The sequence below is a fragment of the Pseudochaenichthys georgianus genome, chromosome 9 (genome assembly GCF_902827115.2).
Source record: "Pseudochaenichthys georgianus chromosome 9, fPseGeo1.2, whole genome shotgun sequence".
Lineage (NCBI taxonomy): Eukaryota > Metazoa > Chordata > Actinopteri > Perciformes > Channichthyidae > Pseudochaenichthys > Pseudochaenichthys georgianus.
In genome coordinates, this window is record NC_047511.1 from 7,377,195 (window position 1) to 7,399,458 (window position 22,264).

The following is a 22,264-nucleotide window of genomic DNA, read 5'->3' on the forward strand; positions in this document are numbered from 1 at the left end:
AAGAAAGCTCGGGTAAATAATTGTTCTTTTTGTTAGAACACATGTCAACTTTAAATTACAATGAGCAATGCATGAGTAGTAAAGCTGAATAAACAAACCTTTGGCGTTATTGAAAGTTGCAATGGCAGCATGTTCATCTGGGATCATGACGACATTGTCAGGCAGTGTCCAGCTCTTCTCAAAAAACAGCTCCAACATCTCTGGAAAGGAATCACAAATAAAGAATGAGAACTAATAATAGTGGAAAACACTGCTGGGAATCTGTGATTAACATTGTGTGTACCTTTAACCACAGTCGGAGGAAGATTCTCCACGCGGATGCTCTCTGCTGCCTCCAGTGGTCGAGCGGTCAGTCCGTGTTTCCGCAGCTTCTGACTGCACTGACTGCCAGTGAGGAACTTGTCCACATCTGCAAAACACTCCTGATTACTCCTTCAAGACTGAAACCGCCGTATCAGGTGACAATTACACATGTTAGGAATGATTTACCCTTAACCTACAACAAGGCCTGGTGAAAGGTCTGTTATCTCAGGTGTAGCGACAGCAGGAAACAGACAAAGTCGCTGAGAGGCTGAGGCCGGGCCTGTTTGATGTTGTATGACACGCTAAAAAAGTACTCGAAAAGATCAAAAGCTCTGTTTCGTAGTATTGTAGTTTAATGAAAAAACTCGGTGATCAGATATACATTGTTTATAATCAAAGCAATTGTAATATTGCGGTCAACAAAAAAGTACAACAGCCCTGTGTCACCCTCTCTTCCAGACACACACCTCACGCAGGTGAACAGGACTATAATGAGTGCCACCCATACCCATGTGACCCAAGCCAACCAATCAATAGTGATCATGGCTCCTACATCAGGTATGTGTCCTCGCTCCTTGGTGGATACATTTTCTATATATTGTGTTTCTTTCTCAGAATAAATACTTTTTTTTCTACTAATTTAAAGGATGATTTATCCTCCGCTCATTTCATATGATTTCGAGAACAGCTGCTAAATGGATTTTGTGTATTGCCATCTGCTTCTTCAAATTTCAAATAATAAAAATTTCCCTTTTTGTAAAAAAGGGCAAAAATACCTCTATATGATAATATGGGGTATATATTGTAATATACAATCAGTGAACACTATAAAATGAAATACGAATAAATTATTGTCCTCCCAGTGTTATAATTCTGTTTATGAGAGGCTTTGACTGTGTAGACTGATGGATCATTTTAGATGTGTAGCTTAGGTTTGTTTAAAAAGAGCAACTATGAGCTTTTATTGTATAAAGCGGTACAATTAATAGAACTTTGACTCACAAACGCAAGAACTGTACAAATAATCACTGGTCAGGAGGATGAATAAAAGAGAAGCTTTTCACAACATTTATAGTTACTTCATTTCATTTAAACATTTGGATGGATGTTTATTTTTCTTTCTTTGTGCATCATTATCTAGTCATTTTCCATGCATCTCAAACATGGTAGAAATTCTCCCCATTGCATATAGATTTTTAGAATTGGTTTACTCCCATCTTTTTATGCTGCTGGCCGTTTGAAGGACTACATAATAACCTTGAATACTGAGCAGTGATGTTTTTGCTTTGTGATGCTAGTTTTGTAATCTTTAGACCCATTGATCCAATAAAAGATGGATCTGAATCTTTTTATTTCCTACCTGCAGGTTTGTTAAAGGTGATCACGGCGCTGCTGCTCTCCCAGATGAACTCCAGACTGTAGCAGGTCTCATCCAAACCCGAGATGTTCTCCACCAGCATGAACAGCAGATCTCTGGACAGGCGGTCCGACACGTTCTCCAACACCACAGCGCTGCTCTGAACGGACTTCTCCTTCTCTGTATCGCTTTTTTCATCTGCTTCAAAAAAGTAAAATGCGAAAACATTGAAAAAGCAATTGGGTAAGATTTAGTATTTCCTTGGAATAACTGTAATTAATAACAAGAGTTAATTTATTTGCAGCTGATCTGTATATAATGTATTGGTAGTGTACCAACGGTTCACCTTGTTATGTATAGCTGTGCCAAATTAATATTAAAATAAATGTATTTGTAAAAAAGATTCAAGCAAAGAAGCCGTCCAAAACTCTTAAAAAACTGTGACAAAATAAATACAAGTCATATTTTTGATAACAATGTTCATTAAATTACACATGTTCTGAATTATTTTAGGGAACATTTGCTCGGAGGTTAATTGAGTCACTTGATAACAACCAGTGTTGTAGTCAAGTCACCAATTCACGAGTCCAAGTCACTCTCGAGTCACCACTCTTCGATTATTATTATTATTATTATTATTATTGTAAATGACCTTTAATATGTCTAACTATATTTAAAATGAGTTACCTTTTAGAGAAGTGATTATATTTGTATGCCAATATTTTCTTATGGTAAAGTTTTCGTTTTGCACTTTTATTTTGATAGTAATAAGATCGGGACTCTTATTTGAAGGAACTTTTACCGGATGTCAATGGACAACGGAGCAGTGTAAACACACATGTAGAATGACCGATAGATGGCGAATAAATGAACATATACTAAATAGTTGCATTGGGTTTTTAGCACCTGGCTGATAAGGGCACAAGCTCTTACGTTGGTAATGATTGTATAAAAGCAAGGGTGTGTAATACCATCAGTTAGAGAGTCTGAGGACGTCAGTGCTCCAGAGAAAACTTGCTCAAGTCCAAGTCGGAGCATCAATGTACAAGTCGAGTCCGAGTCATCGTGGGGGAAAAATTCACGAGTCCGAGTCAAAGTCATCGTACGCGAGAATTCACGAGTCCAAGTCATCGTACGCGAGAATTCACGAGTCCAAGTCCGAGTCCAAGTCATCGTACGCGAGAATTCACGAGTCCAAGTCATCGTACGCGAGAATTCACGAGTCCAAGTCCGAGTCCAAGTCATCGTACGCGAGAATTCACGAGTCCAAGTCCGAGTCCAAGTCCGAGTCCAAGTCCGAGTCCAAGTCCGAGTCCAAGTCCGAGTCCAAGTCATCATACACGAGAATTCACGAGTCCAAGTCATCGTACGCGAGAATTCACGAGTCCGAGTCCAAGTCATCGTACGCGAGAATTCACGAGTCCAAGTCCGATTCCAAGTCATCGTACGCGAGAATTCACGAGTCCAAGTCATCGTACGCGAGAATTCACGAGTCCAAGTCCGAGTCCAAGTCATCGTACGCGAGAATTCACGAGTCCATGTCCAAGTCGCGTCAATCAGTGCGCAAGTCCGAGTCGAGTCACGAGTCCCGAAAATCGGCACTCGAGTCCGATTCAAGTCCGAGTCCAGGACTCGAGTACTCCATCCCTGAACTACTAGACTCTCCGTGACAATCAAGCTAACGGATGAAAGCCATTACTGAATGCTAAGTGCAACTTTCATTTAGTCAAGCACATAAGTACAAAAGTAACATTTGCAGCACCAACTTCCCGTAGTTTAACGTTGTTCCGTGTTCTTTTTTTATTCAAACCCAGTTTTTTTACCCTTTTTTTTCTCTGCAGTAGCTTCAGGAGTCTTTAAATCTGCCGGTAAATCTGAGAATCAAGACATTCAGGTTTAAAGGATTTATCTTCACAACTGAACTCAATGAAACTCAGCAAATCAGTGAAACATGTTCAATAAAAGAATTATGCAATTTTAAATAAAAAATTACATTAAATAGTTTCAAACTATAACACTGTGCTCATGAAACCAGAGAAGAAGAACAGAGTTTTACCTGAGGCGTCATCACTGTTCACTGGGCTCTGAGGAGTGAAAACAAAATCATAGCTTTAGTCAGGCAGACTGAACCAATGTCTAAAAATCAGTTTTTCATGTGAACTGTAAAAGGGGGATCCTCATCTGGGAATCCCACAACACATGAACAATTCATTTAGAATGTTTTTGAAAATATAAGCAAACATCTAAACATTTGAATATACCATCACATACTTATAATAAATATCAGATAACAATTTTTTTTCCAACTTCTTTTTAACGTTATTTTCTTTCAAACTCATATTGATTATCAGAATACATTTATCGATCCCATTGATTGATTAATATTCGTTGTTATTAGTTGTATAAGGAGGACCCTTAACTGTTGCTCTTTAATGACCCTCCGATCCTCAGAGGTCAGTATTGGGTCCACTCTTCTTCATAATTTACCTCCTTCCCCTTGGTACTATTCTCCGACACCATAATGTCTCATTTTACTGTTATGCTGACGACTCACAGGTCTACATATCCACCAAACCCAACACTGCATGCAGAGGTGGGAAGTAACTAAGTAGATGTACTCAAGTACTGTACTCAAGTACAATTTTGAGATACTTGTACTTTACTTGAGTATTTCCATTTTATTCTACTTTGTACTTTCTACTCCACTACAATTCAGAGGTATATCGTGTACTTTTATTCCACTACATTTATTGAATACCTTTAGTTACTTTACAGATCTGGATTAATGATGGTAAACCTAATCAAATGTTGAATCAGACTTTAGTTCCACCTGGAGTAAATCCACAAGCTACCCTGCAGTATACAAAGTCATTCAAACTAGCTGCACCTTCACCAGCTTTGAGAACACTTTCATGATCAATCATTATAAAACATATCATAGATATTATTCTGGAATGGACCAATCTGCACAATGACTACTTTCACTTTTGGTACTTTAAGTATATTTTGGTGATGCTATTACTTTTCTACTTTTACTTGAGTAACTTCTTGAATGCAGGACTTTTACTTTAACATTGTATTCCTAAACTCTGGTACTTCTACTTTTACTCATGTACAAGAGTACTTCTCCAACCTCTACCTGCATGTGATATAGGAAGAGGAGCCAAATCTGACTCGCCTGTTTAATCTGTGTTTCTTTAAGTGGTAAATATTGTAAGCTTTATTTCAGGGAGTCAGAAAATTCAGAAAATGAAGTTGATGTTAAGAGGTATTCAGATTCATGAATATAGCAGCAAACTACAACATTTGCTATGTTGAGATGTATTGTAATGGTGTCTTAAGCATGTTGAGACAAGTTTGGGAGAAAAGTTAAGAGATGTATTACCGGTTTATATGTGACATTTAAGAGACACTGTGGAACTTTAAATGACACTGTGGAACTTCTTAAAGATAATTTAATTAAACAAATGTGAAATTTAAAGGTGGGGTAGGTACGTTTCAGAAACCGGCTCGAGATACACTTTTTGTTATATTCCATGGAATGCTCTTAACATCCCGATAGCAATGAATATCTTAAGTGCTTTGACAAAAAATTCATAAAAAAATGTCATCTGTAGAAGCCGTAATACTGTAAAATGTACAGCCTACCTGCCTGTCAGCCTTCCATCGGGGCACAAACTTATCTCGTGCCCTCATTGGTCATGTGCGCGTTCGTGTGTGTTGGAGGAGGGGCTCTATAAGGAAGTGGCAGATTTTCTCCGGTTGTGTATTTTCAAATTCTAGCAATCTCGAGCCGGTTTCTCAAACTTACCTACCCCACCTTTAAGGGAATAAATAAAGAGTTGTTGAGGTTAACATTGAGGGACATTAGATTAATCCAAGAGGCTCCCCAGCGAACATGGTGTCTCTTGGATGTTTTTCTTGACTCTTAAATCTTATTATGAGTTATTTATCATCAACAATCTGTCTGCAGCTGCTGTGCACTTTAATCGGGTTATGGACACACGCTGTCAGACTGCAAAGTCCACATCAGCAAGTGTCCAACTTCCTGCTGCACCTTCAGGAATGTATTTACATGCAGATCAAGGAAGAAGAACCAATAATGTTATAAAAGGAGCAGATGACTGAAAGCAGTCAAACAGACACACTATGTTTTTGTATTTAGGGACTGTAGGAATCCTCAGACACGTTCTCTACTCACCGGTGCAGAAATCAGATGTAACTTGAACGTTTGATTCCCCACGATGATTTCATGGTTCTTTCTGGCGATGACACGCTCTCTCACTGAAATGACAACAAACACTTTATTAACGTCCCAGCAGTAAAAGTTTAGCCACTACTCTGAACACATACAGAATTGGAAGCAATGGCTTGACACTGATTGTTGATTAAATATTGGATTTAAAATGTTGATTAGCTCTGTTTTAGTTTGGAAGATGCTGGATCATTTCAAGCAGAGCCAAATGTTTTTAATTATCATTTATGTTCTACTTTTTCTCATGCATCTTAATATTAACTTCAATTCTGTGGTAAATGTTGCACATATACAGTATAGGGTGCAAACTCTCGTAATTGTACTATACATTAATCAAACCGCTTTCCTCATTCATATTATTGTTGAGAAAATGTAAAGAAAAAATATATCAATATAATCAACCAATGAGAAAACCACTTAGCCTCAGAATCAGAAACAGATTGATTGCCAAGTAGGTTTACACATACAAGGAATTTGCCTCTGTGTATAATCACAGTTAAAGAAGATAAAGTGTAAAAAATACAAAAAACATTCAAACTATTATAAAAATCTATTAAAAAAAACTATAATAACAATAAGATATAGAAAGGTATTTACATGAATAGTATGTACAGTATACTAAGACAACATACTAAATACTCTTAAATGCAGAGGGAAATAACTCTCAGAATAACGTTATTAGCACATTTTTACAACTTGAGGAACGAATGTTTTTAATAAGAGCTATACAAGTGTTCATACTGGGTTGTTTATTTAGTTTTAAAAAAATTATCCAACGAGTTACAGACCACTCTTTCCCAATGTAAGTCAATGGGAAAAAGTGTTTCCGGGCCCAGCAACCTAAAGGAAGTGTAGTACCGCCGTTTGGCCACAACGAATATTCTCATCAGACTCCGGTGCACTTCCTGGGGGCTTGGTTCAAGTACTGTAATGGCCTGGCCCTTTGAGAGGTGTGCCAGTGTCCCTCCCTGGCTCTGCTGAGGGGCCCTTGAGCGGGCATCAGACCCCCACACTGCTCCCTGGGAGCTGTATAATATGTGTTATACTGCTAATACTAAGATAAGATAAGATAGGACTTTATTTATCCCGAAGGAAATTGTTGTGCCAGAGTTACAAAGATACTATAAACACAGCAGCATAATAATAAAACGATACACTAACAGTGTAGTAAAAAGAGCAATTAAATAACTACAAGTAACATAGGCGGTCAAATTATTTAAGTAAAAAATGTATGGCGAGCACTGCAGTATTGAGTAGTGCTCAAAGACTCAATTATTATTGTTTCATAATAATTGAGCCTCTGATCCACATCACCATTCCTCGGCTGTCACTCGAACAGTACGGCCGGTCCACACCATGGTCCACACACAGGCATGAAAACAATCTTGGAAGGAGGAGGTGACGTGCATGCTGTGAAGTCATGTGACAATCTGAGCTGAGATCAGTGTTAACATCATCTGAAAGATTCAAAGTAGGCCTACAAAATAAAAAGTGTTGTGGTGAATATAAAATAAATAATGAGTTTTAAATCATTATTAACTGAACTGTGTACAACAGTCCTCGTGTGTCGCAGTAAAACAGCCAGGCCTGTAGTTTTTTTATGAAATCAATAATGATTTGTTGTAGAAAAGTTTTCAAACTGTCTACGAAACTTTAAATATTTAAAATGTTGTTACCAACGGAAACATAAGCAGTAACTTGTTTTTGTAGAATTTAAGCAGTAACTCACCCTCCGGGCATTGGAAGAACACGGCCGCTCTCGGAGCTTCTTCCTTGGCCTCCACCCGGCAGTCCCCTCCGCCGGATTTCTTCTTGCTCCCGAAGTAAAGCTCCAGTTTGTTCCTCACGGTCTTGGTCTGGGCCGGACCCCAGTCCCCCTCCACGGTCACCGGTGGCGGACTCTCGGTCTGCTCCATCGTGTTCTCCGGTAACTCTCCGACAGACTGACAACAACACACGAAGCTCTCTCTGGTCGCGGTTGCTTTTACTTTCGTTTCATCTCGCAGGGAAACTTAAACCTGCTGCTGACTCACAGAAATACAACGAGGCTTCGACATATTACAAATGACTTCCCGTGGGCTGATAATAATACATATATACTCAGCAAAATATCAAATAAAACATAGTTTAGGAACAACCTCCCCCCAGCAGTGCTGTAAAGTAGCCTATAGGTTAACTAAGTAGATTTACTCAAGTACTGTACTTAAGTACAATTTTTATATACTTCTACCCAACTACAAGTCAGAGAAGCCTACAATCATTCGTTGATGGTCCCTAAATGAGTTCATAATATGGACTGGACTCATTTTAGGGACCAACGAAGTGCTGTTATTATCGTCAGGATAATTAATTCAAGCTCTTCTCTCTTCATCATGTGACCTAATAACTTAAAAACACTTTCAGAAATGAATACTGGTCTGTACACAGCAGACACACCTCTTTATATTGAACTTTGGTACTTGCTTTATTTACTATGAATATTTGTAAATAAGTATAATAAGTAAGTATTGAAATGTCAGCGTTTTTCTTCAATAGTTTAAGTCATTTGACCTAATATCTTCAAATCCATTTCAGAATGTAATACTATCTTTACACATCAGACACACCTGATTATAATAGATGTTGGTCCTTCCTTCATTATTTATTAATATTTATATTGAAAATGCAGGGTTTTTTGATTTAATAGCATATATGTGACCTTATAACTTCAAATCACTCTTATAAATTAATACTAGTCTGTAGACAGAAGACATACCTCTTCATATTGGATTTGGTACTTCCTCTATTTCATATTAATGTGTTTATTGAATATGCAGTACATATTTTCAATAGCTTCTCTGTCATGTGACCTAATAACTTCAAAAAACTCTCATAAATTAATACTAGTCTGTACACAGCAGACACATCTCTTTATATTGGATTTGGGTACTTCTTTTATTTAATATTACAATTTTTATTCCAGGTGGTTTTTTTCAAGCACCCTGGCTCATATTGCAGTGCCAATGTTTGTCCAGCAGGTGTCAGTGCAGCTCCACGCACAGTGATGCTGCCGGCACCACGTGTCTTGTGATTTTTATATTTGTATTGAAAATTCAGGTTTTTTTTCAATAGCTTCTCTGTCATGTGACCAAATAACTTCATACTCAGAAATCAATACTTGTCTGTACACAGCAGACACACCTCTTTATATTGGATTTTGGTAGGCCTACTCAGTGGCGTTTTTATATGTACAAAAGTGGTGGGGCACAAACAACTTAGATGTCTGAAGCTTCTGCAGTGACGTGCAGTGAGGTTCGTGGCTGGTGAGGCACCGCTACTGACTCTTCAGGTTTACAAATATTATATTTTGACCTAAATCAAAATATAATATTATTTTCAAAAGCTTTTTTTGTCTGGTGCTTCAATTAATTTTAAACAGACAGTTCAACAGAAGGATACCCACACAATGTAATTTTATTATTTAAATATTGAATTGTTCTCTCTTAGTAAGATACCATTTTCAATAAAATGGTGGTCTTACCTTGACTTGAAGATTAAGTCCATTTGCCTATCCTTCTGGACAAAAATCTCTATTACTTTTTTGTAAAAGTCCTCCTTATGTTCTTGTAGTTTCAAAAGTCTATCATAAATCTAATCTAATCAATATATTTATGATTTGAAAATTATAAAAGTAGGGTAGACATGTGGATATTATCCGGCTGAACAAAACGTGCATTTATCTAACAGCTACGTTTCCCACAGATCTTATTTGGAGCAGAGCCGTATAATTTGGAGCTATTTTATAAAATCCTATGGAGAAATCTCATTGCTTTTTTGTCGAGGGAAGCCATGCGCAGCTTACTTCCGGGTTTTAGGACGCGTCACTGCAGCTCTCTCGTCTCCTCTTCACACACCACACTTTTCGCGGCACACGTACTTACAGCCAATCAGCTCTGAATGATGTGAGATGACGTATGGTGGGGATGGCAGTTCTATGCATATATATTTATGGTTCTATGCATAGATATATAAACACTAGATGGCTCAAGGGGGAGTCGCCAGCGTAGCTCACCGGCGGCCATCCTACCACAGTCAACAACTACTGCTACAGCTGTTTTAAGGTGAGTGAATTGCACAAAAATACTCTTAACTCGCTGAAATCTTGACTGATTTACAAACGGTTTGGTTTATTATAAACGTTATTAGCATGTTGGAGAGACAACAAGACATGTTGAAAAAAAAAGTTAATGATTATAATTATAAGTATGCAGTATCATAACTACATCTTAGATGTTTATAACGAACCAAACCGTTTGAAAATTGAGCAATCTACGGTTTTTCAATAGTGCACCATAGACTTAAAGAGCCTGTGCCACGGTTTTCCCCCATCATCCAAACCCATCAATTTGAGTACATATTGTCCCCTTGAAAACCGTTACTGAACTGATTTTGGATATTTGTACTTTGATAATCATTAATCTGCCCTTCAATGTTGACAATTTTCTGGATCTTCTCGCGGATTCTTCAAGTCCCGCCAAATGATGGGTGACGTCATTGCGGGCACAGCGCTCCAGCTGCACCATCCAGGATCCCAGCATCTGCATGTAAACCTTTATATACAGTCAGATGTAAACGCACGACGGCGCACACAGCAGCAAGCTCAGACAGCGATGACAGGTTAATGTTGAACGTGTCTGAGAGCTCATATGAGGCTGAAGGATCGGTTTATGTTGTATCTTCTAAGTTTAGGAATGAGGTGCGTCAATATGGGCGATCATATGGTCATGTAGCCAGTGGTGGAATGGGACTAAAAATCATCCCGGGACTCTCGACCGGCCCAGTTCAGTACCGCTAGTAAATTGTCAACGGGGGGAGTGGGGGATGTCAGGGGCGGCGGGTGCTGTAGATAGTAAATGTAAATATGTAAATATTTGTGTCACTGCATCCTGGTAAAATACAAATATAATGTATAATGTCTGTGTCTTTGACCTTAGCGCTGCTATCCACCTGTGCCCTGTACTACGAAGCCAGTTCAACAGACCCTGGATATGTTTGAGTAACAAACAAACTAACAAACGAGATCTCGCTAAGCAGCGACGCTGGTTGTCAACTCGGTAAATCAAGCCAGGGTTTCTCTCTCTAGCTGAGAGCACGTTCACGTCTAAGACACGAGTGGATCTGACTTTAATTACATTTGTCTCGAGTGTTTCGTCAACATAATGTGTTAAATAATACTTCTGCATACAGTCTGTGACACTGTGAGTGTTGCACGGCCAGATGAGGCTGGAGAAGCTGACTCAGATAAGGAAATATATGATATATTATGATATTATATGATCGATGATCTGATTGATGATGTAATATGAATGATAAGTGCGACACGTCGGCGTCTTCTCTGCATACGGCAGTTTAAACTGTATTTCCTTTATCCTGTAATATGACTTGAGAGATTTAAACTCCGCACACTGAGTTGATCTCTTTTCTATAGACGCCGGAGGCGGGCAGCGTCAGGTAAAAGAAGTTATTTAGCCTTCTCAAACCTGAGCCTCACGCGCCGCCTATGGGGGATGTGCTAGTTACTTATCCGACCGGCCCACTTCGGTACCGGCCAGTCCGCCACTGCACCCAGCCCACGTAAACTGTCAACGGGGGAGCCTCGCTGCGGGGAAACGGTGGACCTAGTGTCCCGATCGGAGTGGGAATAATAATAATCCGTGCATTTTATCCATTAATTTCCCCAACATTGTGGTAAAAAAAACACACGTTTAATCCATGTTGTTGGTGTACTACAACTACAAAAAGCATCGGTTTGTTTTCTCATCAGGAAATGCAGACCGGCTTAAACAAACGATTTTTAATCATCATCCTCACGATCATTTAATGTATCATATGTTCGCCGAATTGACATGAAAGCACTAATAAATGTAGTTTCATCCACTTGAGTTTACAACCACAAAAATAATCGATTTGTTTTTATATCACATCCGACAGGAGGAAATTCAGCAGCTCTCACTACCGATTTTTAATCCTAATGTAATCATCATCTTCACCACGATCATTTATGTTTATGTTCGCCGAATTGACATGAAAGCACTGACAAATATGAATATACTGTAGTCAACTTCATTAAAACGTTATTAACGTGCCTAATCTCAGTAATTCACCATTTCTACGCATAACAACACACTTTGTCCGTGTTTGGCTCTCTCGCCTCACAGTGAAGCGTTCCCGCATTGACGTCACTTCCGGCTTCCCCCAAAACTTCAAAATGAGTCGAAGGAATTTCCCCGCGATGTTCGAAATTATTGATATTTAACGGAACGGTATCGCTTTTTCTTTTTTAAACTGACGGTTCGAGATTACTAGTAGCCCAATATGTCATTGCACAACAGTTGTTGGGATGGTGTGACAGGCTCTTTAATGTTATGAATGAGCGAGCTGCCTGTGGCAAGATGGCCGCCATGTGGCAACATCGGTCTCCATTGGCCAGCAGCGCGGGTGAGTCATCTAGTGTTTATATATATATATATGGTTCTATGCCCCTATGGTCATACTTGTTTTGCCACACACATTAAATAGGAAAATACTCTGAGCATGCGCAGTGTAGTTTTTACAGTTACCGTTCACTTACAGTGAGAGAGGGAGGGGCAGGATCGGGTTTTGTCCCACATGGCTCTAAACAGCTCAATAGGCACACACTGTAGACACTAATTAGAAGAACACATACTAAAACAGCAATGTACAGACGAATCAGATGATTACACATGATCTTAAAATATATTTTTTAATTAATTTTTTGTATTTTTTTGTAATCATTATTTGTAATACTTTCTGCTGACACTAGGTGGGGCTGTGCCACTGGGCCTACTTACTTTATTCAATATTATTATTTGTACTGACAAATGACGGGTTGTGAATAATTTCACACCGCATTTTCTTCAGGAATTGCATTCTCTAGTCTAGTTATCTACTGCACATAAAGGTGAGGTTTTGCCAATGAAGATGCAGTGTTAAAGACACAAGAAAACACTTTATTTCATCACATAGGAGGAATACATTGATTTCATTCAATTAAAAACCTTGTTGAGTAAATACGCTCATATGTGTGTAAGCATTTAGATACATGACTTGAACAAACTGATGTAACATGACAAACATTTTTCTGTGTCCACTTATTAGTCTGATGTTAGAAATGGAGACGAGGTGTCTTCATAATGTTCTGTTCACGGCATCTGGCAAGCATCAGGCTTCATCTGTAGATTTTTCTTCACCTGCAGAGAAAACAGGAGATTTTTTTACAAATAGAACAATATCATCGCCATGACTAGTAAGGCGACTTTCAACACCTGTATTTGTGGGTTCTAATACCAGAGAAAATAGTAATGGAGTTAGAGGGCACACCGGGGGTCTAACTCTTGATAATGCAAATGGTATAAATTCTATGCTATTTATGATGAAACTGCCTGATAGCATATTAAGTCATGTAAATGAGCTCCACCTCTAACAGTTGGAACATTACATGATATTACTATTATAGATATTGATGAACGCAATTACAATCCAACAATATAAAATGTATTATTCTGCAATGGCAAATTCTGCATAATAGGTGCTTTACGTATTGCCCTATGGGTATGATGCTAATTATTGTGCAATCTTACATAAGTTAGTGTTTTTCATACTTTGGTGTTGTTACTTGACTTAATTACTTAGTGACACATGTGGTGAAAAGGATAATTTAGTAGCAACAGTTATATGCACCTCAACACGGTCGGTTTATTGCAGTTTATAAGCTTTGTATTAGCTGTTAATAATGACTTCTTCTCCGCTTAGTGACAGTGGAAGGTCCTCACACTAAAACGTTGACTTTAAATAAATTATGTCAATACATACAGTAACTGTATTAGGTTAGTTGAAAGCAATACTATTCATTTGAACTTATTATATGTGAAATCTGTTGACATAATACATTTAATTTAAGTTCATTTAATGACGTGCATGATGATAAGAACACAAACATGTCTTTGTAAAGTTAGGGACTAGGAAATGTATCATTTCAATAAATGTATTGACTAAAAGTATGTGTGTGTGTGTGTGTGTGTGTGTGTGTGTGTGTGTGTGTGTGTGTGTGTGTGTGTGTGTGTGTGTGTGTGTGTGTGCGTGCATGTGAGTGTGTGTGTGTGTGTGTGTGTGTGTGTGTGTGTGTGTGTGTGTGCATGTGCGCGTGCGTGCGTGCATGTGTGTGTGAGTGAGTGAACGTACAGTCAGCTTTGGTTGGAGGTGGTGGTGGAGGTGGAGGAGGTGGTGGTGTGGTGCAGGTGTAGGACACCTCCAGGTACCTGGTGTCCTCCACACACTCATATTTACTAAACACCAGCTCAGTGACGGGGACCTTACAGGACCTCTTGTTAGCACAGCTGGAGACAGACAGACAGACAGACACACACAGACAGACACACACACACACACACACACACACACACACACACACACACACACACACACACACACACACACACACACACACACACACACACACACACACACACACACACACACACACACACACACATACACACACAGAATGTCAATTAAATCAATGCCTGTCAGTTGCTGAGGAACTACAACATCCATGAAAACCTATAAGACCAGGGGGGTATACTGCGAAGCAGGATTTTCGCTTAGCCGGCTAAATTCAGGGAAAACTCCGGCTTTCCGGTCCTATGAAGCTGGTTCTCTTTTTAGCAGGCTAGATCTCCATGGTAATATATGCTAAGCAGCTAACCGGGTCGGGACCAGGTTAGGTTGCAGGCTAAGAGCTCAACTCAGTGAAAGCACCACCTGCTGACCAATCAGAGCTCAGTGTGCGGAGTTTAAAGCGATCAAGTCATATTACAGGAGAAAGGAAATACAGAAAAACTGCCGTCGCTGGAAAGACGGCCGGCAAAAATCACCGACTGTGTGAACGTGAACATTAATAGAATATCACCTCCATCTTCAGAGCAATCTGACTATTATAACATTAGCGTTAAGAAAGCTTACTTAAATATCTGCTACAACATAAGTAACCGGATCAGAGTACATTAAGTACAGTCCGCGGCATATCACTTCATAATGTATCATATATCTCCTTATCTGAGTCAGCTGAGCCGTATCTGGCCGTGCAACACTCACAGTGTCACATACTGGATGCAGAAGTATTATTTTAAGCAACACATTAAGTTGAGGAAACACTCGAGTCAAATGTAATTAAAGTCAGATCGTGTTTTAGACGGGGCAGTGATATCATAAACCTGTTAATGTACGCATTCAAACACTTTTTCTTTTGCCAGCTGTATTCACCTTGCAGGTGCAGCTCTGTGGCTTTGATCCTGGATAAAGTGTTTAAGTCATGGATGTTTAAAGTTTAACTTCTTCATTTTTGACTAGTATTAAAGTTCACTTTTCATTCAGGAAGTATGACACTGCGCTGTCAGTACGCTTCTCCATGTTTGTGATTGGTCGAATGCTCCAGATACCACCCCTTTCATGTGAACGCGCACCTAACTAGATAGGACACGGCTGGCTTGAGCAATCCACTTGATAACCAGCGTCGTAGTACAGTTTAGCGAGAGCCCGTATGTTTTGGATTAGGCCAACCGGCTAACTCAAACATATCCAGGTTAGGTTGAACCAGCTTCGTAGTATAGGCCCCAGGTACATCATCTTATCTTTGTCAATATCCATAAAACTCACCAACGCTTCGAAAGCCACTTTTTCATCGAATAATGTCTAAAAACTTTACTTTATTTCCTGCTGTTATTGGTGAGACCATCAATTTCTTATTTAAGTAAAAGTAGCAATACATTTATGTCAACGTATTCTTAAGTAAAAGTACAAAAGTATTGTCAAGTATAAAAAGTACAAATTCTGCATGTCCTCCATATTTGATATATTATTTAATATACGACATTATCAGATTATTAATATGGTTGCATAATGCAATAATATCTGGTTTAAATAAAGAACATTAGGTATAATTTATTGTTATTGCTTTCAACCAACACAATGTGAAATTTGTTGAAATAATACATTTCATTAAAGTCAACGGTTGAGTTTTTTCAGTGTATAATGCAACATCTTAATCTGAAAAGTCACTTAAGCTTGAGTAATACGTGACTCCTCCTGTGGAGCCGTTCTGACCTCAAGGGGAAACATGGATATGTGGATAAATGAGTCTTACAGATCCTCCACCACCATCTCCGACCAGGGGAAGGAGCAGTAGGTGTCCGGGCCGTCGTCTGGTTGGGCTTTCCCCTCGCCGCACCTGGTCCCCACCCCCACCTTATACAGGATGTGATCCAGCGTTATCTTAGCGTCAACATCTGCAGCAGGAGGAGGAGGACAAAGACGAGTGTCAAAAAGGGATCACCATGTTCTTCATTTCCTTTCTACAAGCACACACATACTTTGAAGATAGATCTTTTGGTCCCACACTTCTCTCTACACTTCAACATATCAAACACTATTGAATTGGATATTGGTTGTCATGACATTTTCTACAAACATTCATATTTCTCAGAGTATGAATTTAAATAAGTTGTATGAATTGTTATTTGGTTGCCATGAGGTCCACATTATAGAACGATCTTTTTGTCGAATACATTTGTTAATGACCAAAATAAACATTTTAGCACACTGATATTAGCATTTAGCTCAAATACCACTGTGTCTCAGGAAAAGTGGAATTCTTGATGTGCATTTAATGGACTTCTATCTACACAGGTCCTGCTCTGGACTCTGGGTAATACTATATGTCTCATGACATAACAATATTTTATTTTGACAAAATCCGAGGCTTGTTTCTGGGACTTGAACATGATTGTTGGAGCACAAAATCCAAAATATACAATGACATATGACTGGTTCACTTACCTATTATATGCTGCCAATTATTCTCCTTTTTTTTAAGCATGGTGTGTTCATTTTTTATTTTATTGCACATGTGCTTCCTTCTTTATTTAATATGTTAGCCTACTTATTTTCATTTTTAATTCATTTGCACTGTCCCTTTGCTACTGTAAATGTACCCGCCCTAGAAAAACTAGGATTCTGATCTGCTGAAAAATACATTTGCTCACCAACTGACTGACATCATTTTTAACCATCAACCCTCCGGGGACAGGAAGTTTCCACAAGTTTGACTATTTAGTATAGCACATGGTCTTAAAGTGCACAAGTGCATTTGGTGCTCGTTCAAATGGCGGATTGGAGAGTTGAGGGTTAAATGTTTGACGTCCTTGGCTGGTTTACCCTCTGCCTTTTCTGTATCCCAGTGCACAGAGTATGACGTTTACCTAGGAGCTAATGCCTGTCCAAACTAGCTTTTATGCCCCACAAAAGTGTCAGTTTTAGAGTAAACATTACATATGATATACCTGTATCTGCTTTACAGTTAAACTGTTGGTATAACCTGTCGAATTGGACCCGTTTCTAAATATTTTAATGTCGGACTAAAGGGTTATTTAAAAAATATCATGAAGGGTTTCAAACTAGTGTTCCCTTTGCAAGAAAAAGTAGTGATACTTTCATTACTTTCTGTTTTTATTTGGATTTATAGCGTATTGTGTCATTAGGAGCTTCCATTAAAGAATCCTGACTGAGCTGTGACATATACCAGTCATGCTGTGCTCCCGTGATCTTAAAGGTGGGGAAGGTAAGTTTCAGAAACCGGCTCGAGATACACTTTTTGTTATATTCCATGGAATGCTCTTAACATCCCGATAGCAATGAATATCTGAAGTGCTTTGACAAAAAATACATACAAAAATTTCATCTGTAGAAGCCGTAATACTGTAAAAAGTACAGCCTACCTGCCTGTCAGCCTTCCCTCGGGGCACAAACTGATTTCGTGCCCTCATTGGTCATGTGCGCGTTCGTGTGTGTTGGAGGACGGGCTCTATAAGGAAGTGGCAGATTTTCTCCGGTTGTGTATTTTCAAATTCTGGCGATCTCGAGCCAGTTTCTCAAACTTACCTACCCCACCTTTAACTGAGGTTATAATAACTCAAACTGTTGCCTTTTTTAACAAAAAAATAAGGCTTCATTTTGTGTTCATCAGGTTTCTTGATCATAAGATACAAGATTCACTTTTGGTAAGGAGTTGATAGAGTTCGAAACAGTCATAGTGTTTAGTCACAGTGACTGGATCCTCTTCCCTAAGACGAGTGTGTTGAAGGTGTGTTCCTGTGTCTCTTACCACATGATATCTCCACGGTTTCATTGAGACAGGCGTAGATGACTTCTCCCTCTGTCGAAACACAACCAGATCACAAATCCATCTTCATCATCATCATCATCGTGCTTTCTGCCCCTTGTGTTTGTCTTTTTTTGTATTTACAATCAAATATCTCCAGTAAAAAGATCAGAGATGTTTCGTTTTTTAGATTTGAAATATCTGTATGTATTCATTTGTTATGAAACTGTAAAAAAGTTATGCAAGTTATTAGTTTAACACTTTCTTTTCTATACAAATGCTGTCAAATGACTGTGAACTTTTCTTTTGAATCCAGTTGAATGTTTCGTTGACAGACTTACCAGCAGCACGAGTGAAAAACCAAGCAGCAGCGAGCACTGAAAACACAACACGAGTTTATTTAGGTGTAACACACCCTGTAATTCAGAACACGCATTAAATACATCATACAACTGTTTGATATACATTTATGTTAACACTTTTTTGCATTTGTGACCTATCGATGTCAAAATGAAATCTGAAAAATGACAGCAGTCTTGAATTGTGGTGGATACGAGCTGTTATTAAGCTCTGAATGTATTTTAATTTATTTCAACATACATGTAGAATCCTGAAGAAGATGGCAAATCAAATTGCAAGCAAAAAATAATTTTGTGTCCGCAATTCGTGTTAATGCATCATTCTGGTGGACTACATTATTCAGTCAAATAAATATGTATTATACATGTATAATGAACTAACTATGTTTTCTAAGCTTGGAAACCCACATGATTCCAAATATACACACACATATGTACATATACTGCATAGTGTGTGTATGAGAAGCATAATTAGAGAGAATAAATACATACAAATAGAGATGCTGCATATTTGACTAAAGCAGAGTGGGTACTCACAGCCGAAGGCGACCAGCCTCAGTGGGACCATGTTAGCGTCTCTCAGCCTCTCTCCTGTCTTCCACCTGCGGACGGTCTGAAAGTGAGAGCAGGATCTGGACGTCCAGGTATTTATGTGTCCGTCCTGACAGCAGACATGCAGACGCCTGCCCGCCGCTGCAGGCACGCAGGGCCTCCTGCCCCAGATGTGATGCGCATGGGAAACCCTGCGGAGCTGCAGGAGAGACATATAAATCCACGGGCTCCAGGACCTTTAACACTTTCAATCCCAGCTGCACCTCATTCTCCTGCATGTTCCTCATTAGGAGCTTAAAAGAAAAACATCTGGATCTGTTAACCGGGGGATGGAAACTGTGCAAGCTAACAGGCACAAATGTACAAAGTGTGCATGTTTTGAGCACCTATGGCCCTTTTTATACTGGAACATATACAAGGTGTACATAGGGGGCTTTCATCTTTCCTAGAAGACAGACTGCAGTGCACACACACTGACTCCTTTTAGTGTTAGCTACATCTCACAGAAGCCCAAATGATGAAGGTGGGGAACATGCCAGCCAATCAGTGCTTTGAGGCAGGATATAAAATGAAGACAGCATCGTCTTTTAATAGAAAAATAAGGACATCATGTGGGGACGAGTGTGGACATGGTGCTTGCAGCTGTACAGGATGTTGTTAGTCAAGTCACAGAAATAACAACTCTTTAATCAACAAGCACACTTGGAGAGTAACGGACACAAAAAGAACACATTTAAACACATTTGTTCTGTTTTTAATTCAGCAGGTGAACCTATATGTTCATAGAATAGTGTGTGTGTGAGCTTAACTGTGTGTGTTAAACTAAAACGGACATTTTCTGTCAGCTCAGATTTTATTTCTGCTTTTTTAAACAGTAGTATGTGCTCACGTGTTTCTTTGTTTGTGGATAGGCTGCTGCCGGAATATGCTTCATGAAAGGCAGCTTTTACTATCAATCAAATCCTTGCTGATCCTAAATATCTTGGTTTCTTCTTTTCTAAGGTCACATTGTTCGGTTGTCTTACATTATGTAAGACAACCGAACAATGTGACCTTAGAAAAGAAACTTAGAAATTATGTAAATTACATAATACACTTAAATATTGATATTTCTCTTGTATTCATTTGCATTGCATTTCTTTCACGTAGATTGACATTTATATTTTTCTTTGTTGATTAATCTGCTAATTAAATGTCTGGTCTGTGATTAATGTCAACCAATTAATCCTCTCTCCGGCGATCTGTGTTGGAAAGTGACCGTTATGATGGCTGACAGGAGCCAGCGCGCTAAAAGGCCTGAAGCACACATTAGGAACACGCTGCACTTTCAAAAACGATATAAGTACAAAACACACAAGTGACAAAACACACACACCAACTGCACGACACATGGGCAGCATTCAGAACACTGTTTGAGTAAATCATGCGCAGGTTTGACTAAAAGTGCTGCATAAATGTACCGTTGTGATTATGAAATGTTTCTTCTTTTGCACGTGTTTTGGCACGTTTGTGTTTTTATATTTGCAGCGTTTTTGAAGCTGCAGCGCGTTTCTCCTAACTCAAGTGTTTTGGTCCGTTGCAACCTACTTGCCACTGTGAACAATTATTGTAGATCCACAAATTATTTAAAATGAAATAATTATCTAATTAATATTATGCTACTCCAATGGTGGCCTGTATATTATGTATGACAGTAGTATAACTTGTATTTAAAACACTGTAAAGTACTATTATCCTTTTATTTATAAGCAGGAAACCTTTGACTTTGTGTATGATTTGACTCTTTTAATGTGGAGATGGTTATGCTTTTTATTTTAACACCTACATTACTGGTGATACATGTGGATTGTTATTCTCCAATTTAAGTCTGAAAAATATTATAAAAAAATGATGTGTCAACAGTCTTATCAATTACAGGACATTGGCATAATGTGGCTATGAAGGGCATTGCATTATTAATAAAAGGAAATCATCTACACTTAGAATTCATAATTAACTGGGGATTTTACAACCATGCACAGTAAAGAAATTGATATATTTTTGGGAAAAATAATTACTGCTCAGTCCCACAAAGACACCACCCACTCTGAAGATGTCCCCACAGGCATCAGCAGCTTTCTGAAGGAGTCCAGGTGGCAGCCTCAGGCTCCGAAATACCAGAATCCTCAGCAGCTCGGGATCAGGAGGCCAACGTCATTATCCATCATACCTGACACCAGCTCTCTAACTCACACGCAGGTCTGAGGCCTTAAAGGTCCCATGACATGGCCATTTCTACTGATCATAATTCCATTGTTGAGGTCTACTAAAATACATTTACATTGTGCAATGTTCCAAACTCACATTGGTTTCTCATACAGCATCTCTGTGAAGTATGTGTATTCACTCCTAAACGGCCTGTTGGAGCTCCTATTGCAACTATTATGCAATTGAATTCCCCCTGCAGATAAAAACAGTATTCTGAATCTGTTTATGGTTTTGCCCATTATTATAGTTGTTCAGTTATTGGTGATCTTGTATTTTTGAATTCTATTTATTCATTTAAGTTTATATTCAGTTGCAGTCAAATGTTAAAATAAATAGCTGATGGAATTGTATGTTATTATGAACAACCTTTAGAACATTATCAATGGTGTGGATAAAGATCTACTCCTGTTCCAGCACCATAAAATACATCTGACCTCTGACCTGCAGTCTGAGTCTGTTCAGGATTTCCTTCGTCACGTAAGCAGCTTATGGCCTGCTTGGCCTTCATGTACATTTATACCGTCCAGATCACTATTTATCTTTAAATGGTTATTGGGTTTATGTAGGTAAGAATACCTTAAACATGTGTTAAATCTTGAGTAAGTAAGTATTTTCATTAAAGAGGACATACTCTGCTCATGTTCAGGTTCATATTAGTATTTGTGACATGTCTCCATGCTTTTCATGTTTGATTTATATTAAGATCTGTATTTATTTTTGACTAAAACAACAAATGTTTCTCATGTAATAACTGTCGGGAAGCCCAGGCCCGGCGTCATGGGCGGGCCCCATGGGGCCAGGACCGCCCATCCAGGATTTGGGCCCGCCCATGAGAAATCAGTGCTGATTAAAAACAATTATTATATAAAAATATTTTTTTAATTTTTGTATTATTATGTTTATTGTTGTTATTTGTAGGGCTTTGTCATACCATTTATTTTTGTATGAAACTATGTTGAAACATTAGTATAATATAA

General features: G+C 38.7%; 1 protein-coding gene across 3 annotated transcripts in view; it reads right to left on the reverse strand.

The window, feature by feature from the left end:
- LOC117452181 (protein mono-ADP-ribosyltransferase PARP14-like) overlaps positions 1-7,915 on the reverse strand; it is a 44,463-nt gene extending 36,548 nt beyond the window's left edge. For 2 of the 3 annotated variants that reach the window (XM_071204320.1, XM_034090664.2), the window contains exons 1-7: positions 7,645-7,915; positions 5,862-5,944; positions 3,717-3,744; positions 3,484-3,534; positions 1,664-1,861; positions 284-409; positions 99-200 (exon numbers count right to left, since the gene is read on the reverse strand). In XM_071204320.1, the coding sequence (XP_071060421.1) occupies positions 99-200; positions 284-409; positions 1,664-1,861; positions 3,484-3,534; positions 3,717-3,744; positions 5,862-5,944; positions 7,645-7,831 (775 nt within the window). In that variant the 5' untranslated portion in view covers positions 7,832-7,915. The remainder of the gene's footprint in view (positions 1-98; positions 201-283; positions 410-1,663; positions 1,862-3,483; positions 3,535-3,716; positions 3,745-5,861; positions 5,945-7,644) is intronic. The other variant, XM_071204321.1, reaches the window with a different exon arrangement.
- Between the last annotated feature and the right edge of the window lie 14,349 nt (positions 7,916-22,264).